We start from the raw sequence: 12,322 nt of genomic DNA on the forward strand, positions 1-12,322 counted from the left end.
GTTGGTCACCAGAACTCGTAATCTATTTATCATAACTCCATCGTGTTTGGGCTCAAAAGATTTGCCCTGACGAGTACCATCGATCTAGATGAAGTCCAGGGTCTCATGATGGAGTCAGGAGTTGGTCACCAGAACTCCTAATCTACTCATTATAATTCCATCGTGTTTGGGCTCAAAAGATTTGCCCTGACGAGTACCATCGATCTAGATGAAGTCCAGGGTCTCATGATGGAGTCAGGAGTTGGTCACCATAATTCCTAATCTACTCATCATAACTCCATCGTGTTTGGGCTCAATAGATTTGCCCTCACGAGCACCATCAATCTAGATGATGTTCAGGGTCTCATGATGGAGTCAGAAGTTGGTCACTAGAACTCCTAATCTACTCATTATAATTCCATCGTGTTTGGGCTCAAAAGATTTGCCCTGACGAGTACCATCGATGTAGATGAAGTCCAGGGTCTCATGATGGAGTCAGGAGTTGGTCACCATAATTCCTAATCTACTCATCATAACTCCATCGTGTTTGGGCTCAATAGATTTGCCCTCACGAGCACCATCAATCTAGATGATGTTCAGGGTCTCATGATGGAGTCAGGAGTTGGTCACTAGAACTCCTAATCTACTCATTATAATTCCATCGTGTTTGGGCTCAAAAGATTTGCCCTGACGAGTACCATCGATCTAGATGAAGTCCAGGGTCTCATGATGGAGTCAGGAGTTGGTCACCAGAACTCGTAATCTATTTATCATAACTCCATCGTGTTTGGGCTCAATAGATTTACTCCGACAAGCACCATCAAATTACCATTATGATGAATAGATTAGGAGTTCTGGTGACCAACTACTGAGTCCATCATGAGACCCTCGACTTAATCTAGATCGATGGTACTCGTCAGGGCAAATCTTTTGAGCCCAAACACGATGGAGTTATGATGAATAGACTAGGAGTTCTGGTGATCAACTCCTGAGTCCATCATGAGACCCTGGACCTGATCTAGATTGATGGTGCTCGTCAGGGCAACTCTATTGAGCCCATACACGATGGAGTTATGATGAGTAGATTAGGAGTTCTGGTGACCAACTCCTGACTCCATCATGAGACCCTGGACCTCATCTAGATCGATGGTGCTCATCAGGGCAAATCTTTTAAGCCCAAACACGTTGGAATTATAATGAGTAGATTTTTTTTTTTTTTTTTTTTTTTTTTATTAGGAGAACAAACAGAGTAAAATGTACATAAGGTTCTATTAAAACTAACTTACACGTAAAACATGCATTTTCCTCCACGACAGTCCTCACCGAGATACACAGTCCAGTTCAGTTTACTTATTCTAATTATGATATGAATATCTATTTTCTATTGGCACAAAATATTCCATGTTAGTAAACAAAAACAAACAAATTATAGCATCTTATGTGTAAAGGCTATATTTACAAATAACAATTATTGGATTTATATTTTTGCAAGGAAAAGAAAAGGTAATCTAATTAACACTTATTAACTATCAGTCTTCTGGGATTATTCCAAGGATTTGCTTTTTAAATTGAATTTTGGTAGTGTTAAAGATGTCGACTGAGACGAGGCTTTTATTGTATGTGTCGCAAATGCGACGCAGTGGCGCTCGCACCCCAGCGTTGGTGGCGAACGTGGGCACGGCGAACAGGGCCATAGAGCGCGCCCCGCTCCGCGGCACCCGGAACCGCATGAGTTGTAGCAGCTCGCTGCTGTTGTACTCACTCCTACATATATTGTAAAGTACCATAGCATCTGACATTATTCGTCGCGTTGACAATGATGATACTTTGTAATGACTTAGCAAGTTTTTGTACGGCATCCTCTTTCCTGTAAGTCTCTTATGCATGATTCTCAGAAATTTCTTTTGTACCATTTCAATTGCATTAGAGTATTTGGCATAAAGAGGATTCCATACAACTGACGCATACTCTAAATGTGGTCTTACTAACGCTTTATAAAGCAGTAGGTATGTATCCGCCTTTTTAAATACCTTAGCCGACCTGATGACAAAACCTAACATCTGATAAGCTTTACGTACTATTTTATCTATATGCCCGCTAAAATGTAGGTTTTCATCAAATATTACACCAAGATCCCTAGCTGTTTGTACTTTCATTATTCGTGTTTGACCTAATGTATAGTTAAAGTTTATGAGTCTTTTCTTATTTTTTGTAAAAGTAATTTGCATACATTTATCAGCCGCCAATTGCAAATTATTGAGTTCGCAGTATTTATAAAATGTGTCTAAGTCTTTCTGGACCAATTTGGTATCACTTTCATTTTTTATTACTTTATAAATTTTTAGGTCATCTGCAAACAATAGGAAACTACTATTCTTAAAGCAGTCTTTTATATCATTAATAAACATACTGTATAGCAAAGGCCCTAAAATTGAGCCCTGAATTACTCCGGACGTCACATTGGCAAGGTTAGACCTAAATCCATTAATAACTACGACTTGAGTTCTATTTGTCAAATAAGAGGCAAACCAACGCAACAGATTACCACGGATTCCGTTAAATGCTAGTTTTTTAAGAAGATATACGTGGTCTACTTTATCGAAAGCCTTGCAAAAGTCGGTAAAGATAACATCTACTTGTTCTCTTTCATCCATAGACTTGAATAGAAAGTCAGTATATTGTAATAAATTCGTAATAGTAGATCTATTTTTCATAAAACCATGTTGTTCAGGTAGTATACTAGGCTGGATTATTAGGAGTTCTAGTGACCAACTCCTGACTCCATCATGAGACCCTGGACTTTATCTAGATTGATGATGCTCGTCAGGGCAAATCTATTGAGCCCGAACACGATGAGGTTATGATGAGTAGATTAGGAGTTCTGGTGACCAACTCCTGACTCCATCATGAGACCCTGGGCCTCATCTAGATCGATGGTGTTCATCAGGGCAAATCTATTGAGCCCAAACACGATGGAGTTATGATGAGTAGATTAGGAGTTCTGGTAACCAGCTCCTGACTCCATCATGAGACCCTGGACCTCATCTAGATTGATGGTGCTCGTCAGGGCAACTCTATTGAACCCAAACACGATGGAGTTATGAAGAGTAGATTAGGAGTTCTGGTGACCAGCTCCTGACTCCATCATGAGACCCTGGACCTTATCTAGATTGAAGGTGCTCGTCAGGGCAACTCTATTGAGCCCAAACACGATGGAGTTATGATGAGTAGAGTAGGAGTTCTGGTGACCAACTCCTGACTCCATCATGAGACCCTGGACCTCATCTAGATCGATGGTGCTCATCAGGGCAAATCTTTTGAGCCCAAACACGTTGGAATTATAATGAGTAGATTAGGAGTTCTAGTGACCAACTCCTGACTCCATCATGAGACCCTGGACTTTATCTAGATTGATGATGCTCGTCAGGGCAAATCTATTGAGCCCGAACACGATGAGGTTATGATGAGTAGTTTAGGAGTTCTGGTGACCAACTCCTGACTCCATCATGAGACCCTGGGCCTCATCTAGATCGATGGTGTTCATCAGGGCAAATCTATTGAGCCCAAACACGATGGAGTTATGATGAGTAGATTAGGAGTTCTGGTGACCAGCTCCTGACTCCATCATGAGACCCTGGACCTCATCTAGATTGATGGTGCTCGTCAGGGCAACTCTACTGAACCCAAACACGATGGAGTTATGATGAGTAGATTAGGAGTTCTGGTGACCAGCTCCTGACTCCATCATGAGACCCTGGACCTCATCTAGATTGAAGGTGCTCATCAGGGCAACTCTGTTGAGCCCAAACACGATGGAATTATAATGAGTAGATTAGGAGTTCTAGTGACCAACTCCTGACTCCATTATGAGACCCTGGACCTCATCTAGATCGATGGTGTTCGTCAGGGCAAATCTTTTGAGCCCAATCACGATGGGATTATAATTAGTAGATTAGGAGTTCTGGTGACCAACTCCTGACTCCATCATGAGAACTTGGACTTCATCCGGGTCAAAAATAATAATGCAAACCCTAACGTAATTTCAAGTGAAAATGCGTTTTTCAGAAAATCGCAGCCAAATAACACTAGACCTTACTCATAGTGTTGAGTTGCTGCTGGTGAGTAAGGTTGCCAGAGCTCAACGAAGGGAGGGAGGGGGTTAGGGTCGGCAACGCGCATGTAACTCCTCTGGAGTTGCAGGCGTACATATGCGGGCCGTATGCTTGTTTGCCACCGACTTAGTATTAAAAAAAAAAGTAACTGAAAATCCATCAATAAGCGAGTCTGTTAGGCATACTGTAAAAAATGAACTTTTATTAAGATTTTCTAATCGCAGTATATAGCACTTCTCGGAACTCCGTAGCTGATTACGATCGCAACGAATGCCTGACAATCGAGCACAGGTCCGTCCTCTAAGCGCGCTCCGCGCGGACTGAGAGCGGGGCGTCGCTGCTGCGTGATTTATACGTGTTTAAAAAAAATATAAATTTACGGCAATGTAGGTCCCATAGTTACGATTTTTTTTTATAGGTTAACATAAAGTTACAGTTTGCTATAATATTATTTTTAAAGCAAAATATGCGTACAATTTGCGGAAATAAAATATAATAAAACCCTGTTTTCGCCAAAAAATGAAGAAAACTCGGAAGGTATTTTATCAGTTTTTTCAAATGAATCTTCGATTGTTAATCATTCCAGCCCTTCGTACGAGATATGTTAAATCAAATTGTAGTCATTCATGTACCAAATGATTCTTGTTTATAGCAAAATTGAGAACCGAAACGCCACATCTCACTGCAAAATTTGGAATAGACTCCCAAAAAACCTCATTAAAAAAAAGAGGTTTAAAAGAGAAAATGAAAATTTGAACTGTTGGAGCCCCTAGTTTAGGAAACGATTATTTAAGTACGTTATCAGTTTTTGAATAAATACTAATAGTTACGTCGTAATCTTGAATGAAAAAGGAAGCATTTTACAAAATACGCTCGTCTGTAGGAATAAGGACTCTTAAAGTAACGGTTCGTCGATTTTTAACGTCCCTTATAATGCGGGGTGGATACTCACAAAGCTCAATCTTTAGACTCAAACGAACCAGTATAAGCTACAACCACAATTTAGGAATAATTGTAACGAACGTACGGGTCAAACTATACCACCAACAGACTCCTGACGCGCTCGGCTACAGTGTAATATCAGCCTTCGTGCATTCCGATAAGGTTTACAATGGCGGGTCGTGTATAACTGGCGAGAATTTTTTTTCCTACACCTTATTGCAACGGCCTAAAGTCCACCGATACAAACAAAAAGGAATCGCTGTTCCCTCAAAAATAAAAATATCACAATTTTAGGAGCATGTTTCATATTTTTAGCTTTTGTACATAAATTGTTTCAAATTTATAAATTGCGTTTTAGACCTATGTTCGTGTTTTTTTTCTATCAAGTGAAAGTCAAAAAATCATGATTCGAATCAATGAAATCACTAGAGAAGGGTCTCAAGATTGCTAATTAAATTTTTAGCAACCATATTGTAATCTAAGCGGTACGATTTTTCGAAAACTCTGTTCTCTGTTATTAGATACAACCTTACGTCAAGTAAACTTCGTGAATAACGTAGGGAAGGGGAGTCTCCCCTTCGTTTAATTCCGTTCGTGGTAGGAATGGCTTTTAGATGAGTTTGGCCGTTTGTTATTATTATATAGAGACAAGGGGATATACCTACAAAACATTTGAAAATACGCACAATGTAACGTTGCTAAAATCTTCACTGATATACATAATACCTACAAATTATTTACAGAAAATCGTAACCAAATCGGTTACTTTTTTTGAAAATACTTCAAAACATTGATTTGTCTGCACAAACATCACCCAAAACCTGTGTTTAATATCTTAGATACTAAAATAACAGTTTAATTGTCCCTAATAACTGTCCAGTCGATCTATCATTACAGTATAACAAAAGCAGGGGATGATTGACGAGTAAATAGAGACAGCTTAACCTTTTAACCGTTTAGTTTTTCATCGAGCGTGCTTGTGTCGCCGCCGGTACGAAGTTACACGAAGTTTTGTCTCATTTAATCAGACTGCAGCAAAATTTGCTTGATATAATATCCAGACATACAATAATTGTATGTCTTATACCTACATCAGGATTTCGACAACGGAAACTAGCCAAAAAATAGGTTAAGAGCCCTTAATCCTTGGTGCGTTCTCCGATTTCACGAAATAACGCTCGATAGATGGCGTTGGCGCTCGGTACGCGAGCGCCGGCAACGCGACGCGCGTTTCAATGCAGACTAGAATAATCTTGATAGTTTTCAATATAATTTCAAGCAACATTAATTTTAGTGTTATATGATATCATATGGGCACTCTTTATTTTATTTTATATGCACAGTAGTTTTTTTTATGTACACTACTACTAAGTGTACAGACTACAGAGTGTACTATAACCCTTGCTCTTTATTCTGTCTCTTTCACACCAATGGAAAATGAAGAAGTTAGTAAATGACTGCAGGTATAAATAAAGTATATTAGTGCGATAGAGAGACAGATAGTGTTTCGTTGTCGTATCGTAAACGATTGGCATGTTGGCCACACACTTGCTTGGTGCCTAGCCAAAATACCAATCGTTTGCGTATAGATATTAGTGCGATAGAGAGACAGTAGTGTTTCGTTGTCGTATCGTAAACGATTGGCATGTTGGCTACGCACCCATGATACCTAGCCAAGAAGCCAATCGATTGCGCATATTAGTGCGATAGAGAGACAGATAGTGTTTCCTTGTCGTATCGTAAACGTTTGGCATGTTGGCTACGCACCCATGCTGCCCAGCCAAGATGCCAATCGTTTGTGCATATTAGTACGAGAGAGAGACAGATAGTGTTTCGTTGTCGTATCGATTGGCATGGTGGCTACGCACCCATGCTGCCTCAAGATGCCAATCGTTTGCGCACATTAGTGCTATAGAGTTTCAGTGTTATTTGAAATCACGTTAGGGTTTGTATTATTATTTATGACCCGAATGAAGTCCATCCAGGTTCTTATGATGGAGTCAGGAGTTGGTCACCAGAACTCCTAATCTACTCATTATAATTCCATCGTGCTTGGGCTCAAAAGATTTGCCCTGACGAACACCATCGATCTAGATGAGGTCCAGGGTCTCATGACGGAGTCAGGAGTTGGTCACCAGAACTCCCCAGAACTCCTAATCTACTCATCATAACTCCATCGAGTTTGGGCTCAATAGATTTACCCTGATGAGCACCATCAATCTAGATGAAGTCCAGGGTCTCATGATGGAGTCAGGAGTAGGTCACTAGAACTCCTAATCTACTCATTATAATTCCATCGTATTTGGGCTCAATAGATTTGCCCTGACGAGTACCATCGTTCTAAATGAAGTCCAGGGTCTCGTGATGGAGTCAGGAGTTGGTCACCATAATTCCTAATCTACTCATCATAACTCCATCGTGTTTGGGCTCAATAGATTTGCCCTCACGAGCACCATCAATCTAGATGATGTTCAGGGTCTCATGATGGAGTCAGGAGTTGGTCACCAGAACTCCTAAACTACTCATCATAATTCCATCGTGTTTGGGCTCAAAAGATTTGCCCTGACGAGTACCATCGATCTAGATGAAGTCCAGGGTCTCATGATGGAGTCAGGAGTTGGTCACCATAATTCCTAATCTACTCATCATAACTCCATCGTGTTTGGGCTCAATAGATTTGCCCTCACGACCACCATCAATCTAGATGATGTTCAGGGTCTCATGATGGAGTCAGGAGTTGGTCACTAGAATTCCTAATCTACTCATTATAATTCCATCGTGTTTGGGCTCAAAAGATTTGCCCTGACGAGTACCATCGATCTAGATGAAGTCCAGGGTCTCATGATGGAGTCAGGAGTTGGTCACCAGAACTCGTAATCTATTTATCATAACTCCATCGTGATTGGGCTCAATAGATTTACCCCGACAAGCACCATCAAATTACCATTATGATGAATAGATTAGGAGTTCTGGTGACCAACTCCTGAGTCCATCATGAGACCCTCGACTTAATCTAGATCGATGGTACTCGTCAGGGCAAATCTTTTGAGCCCAAACACGATGGAGTTATGATGAGTAGATTAGGAGTTCTGGTGACCAACTCCTGACTCCATCATGAGACCCTGGACCTCATCTAGGTCGATGGTGCTCGTCATGGCAAATCTCATGAGCCCAAACACGTTGGAATTATAATGAGTAGATTAGGAGTTCTAGTGACCAACTCCTGACTCCATCATGAGACCCTGGACTTTATCTAGATTGATGATGCTCGTCAGGGCAAATCTATTGAGCCCAAACACGATGAGGTTATCATGAGTAGTTTAGGAGTTCTGGTGACCAACTCCTGACTCCATCATGAGACCCTGGACCTCATCTAGATTGATGGTGCTCGTCAGGGCAACTCTATTGAGCCCAAACACGATGAGGTTATGATGAGTAGATTAGGAGTTCTGGTGACCAACTCCTGACTCCATCATGAGACCCTGGGCCTCATCTAGATCTATGGTGCTCGTTAGGGCAAATCTTTTGAGCCCAAACACGATGGAATTATAATGAGTAGATTAGGAGTTCTAGTGACCAACTCCTGACTCCATCATGAGACCCTGGACTTTATCTAGATTGATGGTGCTCGTCAGGGCAAATCTATTGAGCCCAAACACGATGGCGTTATGATAAGTAGATTAAGAGTCCTGGTGACCAACTCCTGACTCCATCATGAGACCCTGGACCTCATCTAGATCGATGGTGTTCGTCAGGGCAAATCTTTTGAGCCCAAACAGGATGGGATTATAATGAGTAGATTAGGAGTTCTGGTGACCAACTCCTGACTCCATCATGAGAACTTCCGGGTCAAAAATAATAATGCAAATGCAAACCCTAACGTAATTTCAAGTAAAAATGCGTTTTTCAGAAAATCGCAGCCAAATAACACTAGACCCTACTCATAGTGTTGAGTTGCTGCCGGTGAGTAAGGTTGCCAGAGCTCAACGAGGGGCGGGAGGGGGTTAGAGTCGGCAACGCGCATGTAACTCCTCTGGAGTTGCAGGCGTACATAGGCTACGGATACTGCTTACCATCAGGCGGGCCGTAAGCTTGTTTGCCACCGACGTAGTATTAAAAAAAAGGACCACTGAAAATCCATCAATAAGCGAGAGTCTGTTAAGCATAGTGTAAAAAATGAACTTTTATTAAGATTTTCTAATCGCAGTATATAGCACTTCTCGGAACTCCGTAGCTGATTACGATCGCAACGAATGCCTGACAATCGAGCACAGGTCCGTCCTCTAAGCGCGCTCCGCGCGGACTGAGAGCGGGGCGTCGCTGCTGCGTGATTTATACGTGTTTTAAAAAAATATAAATTTACGGCAATGTAGGTCCCATAGTTATGATTTTTTTTTATAGGTTAACATTAAGTTACAGTTTGCTATAATATTATTTTTAAAGCAAAATATGCGTACAATTTGCGGAAAAAAAATATAATAAAACCCTGTTTTCGCCAAAAAAATGAAGAAAACTCGGAAGGTATTTTATCAGTTTTTTCAAATGAATCTTCGATTGTTAATCATTCCAGCCCCTCGTACGAGATATGTTGAATCAAATTGTAGTCATTCATGTACCAAATGATTCTTGTTTACAGCAAAATTGAGAACCGAAACGCCACATCTCACTGCAAAATTTGGAAAAGACTCCCAAAAAAACTCATTAAAAAGAGGTTTAAAAGAGAAAATGAAAATTTGAACTGTTGGAGCCGCTAGTTTAGGAAACGATTATTTAAGTACGTTACCAGTTTTTGAATAAATACTAATAGTTACGTCGTAATCTTGAATGAAAAAGGAAGCATTTTACAAAATACGCTCGTCTGTAGGAATAAGGACTCTTAAAGCTGTAGAATCAGAAACTCTTCTTCTTCTTCCTCGCGTTGTCCCGGCATTGTGCCACGGCTCATCGGAGCCTGGGGCCACTTGGCAACTAATCCCCATAATTGGCGTAGGCACTAGTTTTTACGAAAGCGACTGCCATCTGGTCTCCCAACCCAGAGGGTAAACTAGGCCTTATTGGGATTAGTCCGGTTTCCTCACGATGTTTTCCTTCACCAAAAAGCGACTGGTAAATATCAAATGATATTTCGTACATAAGTTCCGAAAAACTCATTGGTACGAGCCGGGGTTTGAACCCCCGACCTCCGGATTTAAAGTCGCACGCTCTTACCACTAGGCCACCAGCGGTCTTATAAAACAGAAACTAATTTAAAATTTCTAAGCGCATAGCTTACTATCTTTTGTTAATTCATAGTTTGGTAATTAAATTTACAAAGTTATAAATACACGAAATTTAAATTTACAAAGTTATAAATACTGCACTAAGGCTGCTCCTATACGCTTGCATTTGTTTAACATGTACGCCGCACGCCCCGCCCCACTGAACACCCAACTCGAGCGTCCACTCAGGCCTTACACTTAGGCACTCTAATAAAAATTTTTCTTAACTATTGAGCACCCAGGAAAGTATGAACTAACAACATTCCACTTTGTGTAGATTTAAGGGTAAATGTTCTGTTAATCTAGAACTTCTGTCATGGGTAAAAATAACTTAGTACTTACAGGATTATACTGTAACGCTGTGACATAGGCCTGCACAGCCTGCTCCATATCCCCTGCGGCCACAAGCGCTGCAGCCAGATTAATGTAGCCATCGATGAAGTCTGGCTTCAGTCTGACGGCATGTCTGTAGTTCTCAAGAGCCTCTTGGAGTTGGCCTCGCTCTTTAAATACGTTCCCAAGGTTACTATGGGACAAAAACAGGTAAAGATAAAAAAAAAACCTAAGCTTCGTTAGTATGCAGCAATTTTAACCCCTCAACTTCGGGTTTAAATTTGCCAGCCATAACACACCTTGAAGTCTTATTTTTTTTTTAAGTTTATAACCATAAAGAAACCAGAAATTAACAAATTTCATTTAAATCTAGTGTGTCGAAAATAAAGTTGAATCAGCCTTGGTTTAAAATCAAATAACAAATGCCATTGAAGTAAATTATCGCTATATTTGGAGCTGTGGCCTAAAGAACTGACCTTTACCTCTACCATTTCATTAAAAACATACCTATTAATCCTTATCAACATCAGTTGCAGTGCTAATTTTAGCAGATTACTAATACTAAGCATCGCCAGGAAAAATGCCCTAATTTTTAATGGCATGCGAGTGCCAAAATTTTTGGCCAAGGAATTTGCCTAATAATATCCCATTTATTCAGGCTAGACAAGATGTGGAACAGATTATATCAAGAACTCAAATATCAAAGTGGCCTTTAATCTGTAATATGTCAACTACTGCATAAATTTTAAAATGTATGAGTGTTATTTTAAATTAAAAGTGTTAACAACCAAGTTGTTAAGCATATAAGCATACATATGCGACATCTATAGATTTTGCTCGACCAAATGTGTCCACTTTTTTTTCCATAACAGGAAACACCGATAACACACATGTTGGCTATAATTGTCCAAACATTTGTGTTTCAGCAGTTTCTTTCATAGAAAACCAGCACAAACCAAGAAGTGAACGGCTGGTATGAAACGAATATAATTTTTTTTTTTATATGCTGCAGACAAAGAAAACACACAGCTGCAGTGATTGTTTTTTAAACATACTTCATACTTGTTTTATAAATACAGTCTGTTTGTTACAGTCTGGCAAACAAGTTTTGTCAGTAACATTACAATTAAAAGGCTATACTTTTGGGGTACTAATACTATAGTTTGGTCAGGGACCGTCTCATTTCAAACATAGAAAGAGATAATGATACAGTCTTTGTCTTACATTAGTATTTCTTATCCAAAAGAAAGGAATGACTATAGTTTTTTTCGTAACTATTTACTGCCAAATTGGGTTTGCCAGACTATATTATCTATCATAAGAAAAGGACTGATTAAACTATAAATTACAAGTTTTATGGTTCTAAAACTCAACTTTAAGTGTAATTATTTTTATTAAAAAAAAAACTTGATGTCAGCAATTGATGATTTGAACACATCAAGTAAAAAAAAACTGAACAAAAAATCATCACGTCTTACCTGTAGGCTTCCGCCAAGAGAGGATTTTGCTTGATCGCAAGCGTCGAAAAATGCGCCGATTTGTCCAGCCGTCGGCATTGGAAGTGAATGGAGGAGAGCAGCAGGAGCACCCCGGTGTTGGAGCTGTCCTGTCGCCAGAGCTGCATGCAATGCAACTCCGCACTCTCGTAATCACCCGCCTGGTACTCTCGGTGCGCAAGCTCCAGAAGCCCTAAGACAA

The 12,322-nt window shown here is 40.2% G+C and overlaps 1 protein-coding gene across 1 annotated transcript in view; it reads right to left on the reverse strand.

The window, feature by feature from the left end:
* The window catches only part of LOC133522493 (UDP-N-acetylglucosamine--peptide N-acetylglucosaminyltransferase 110 kDa subunit), a 41,909-nt gene that overhangs the window by 29,161 nt on the left and 426 nt on the right, over positions 1–12,322 (reverse strand). Inside the window, exons 2-3 of the mRNA XM_061857845.1 lie at positions 12,103–12,313; positions 10,634–10,817 (exon numbers count right to left, since the gene is read on the reverse strand). Of these exons, the coding sequence (XP_061713829.1) occupies positions 10,634–10,817; positions 12,103–12,313 (395 nt within the window). The remainder of the gene's footprint in view (positions 1–10,633; positions 10,818–12,102; positions 12,314–12,322) is intronic.

This window comes from Cydia pomonella, chromosome 11, assembly GCF_033807575.1.
Source record: "Cydia pomonella isolate Wapato2018A chromosome 11, ilCydPomo1, whole genome shotgun sequence".
Taxonomy (NCBI): Eukaryota; Metazoa; Arthropoda; class Insecta; order Lepidoptera; family Tortricidae; genus Cydia; species Cydia pomonella.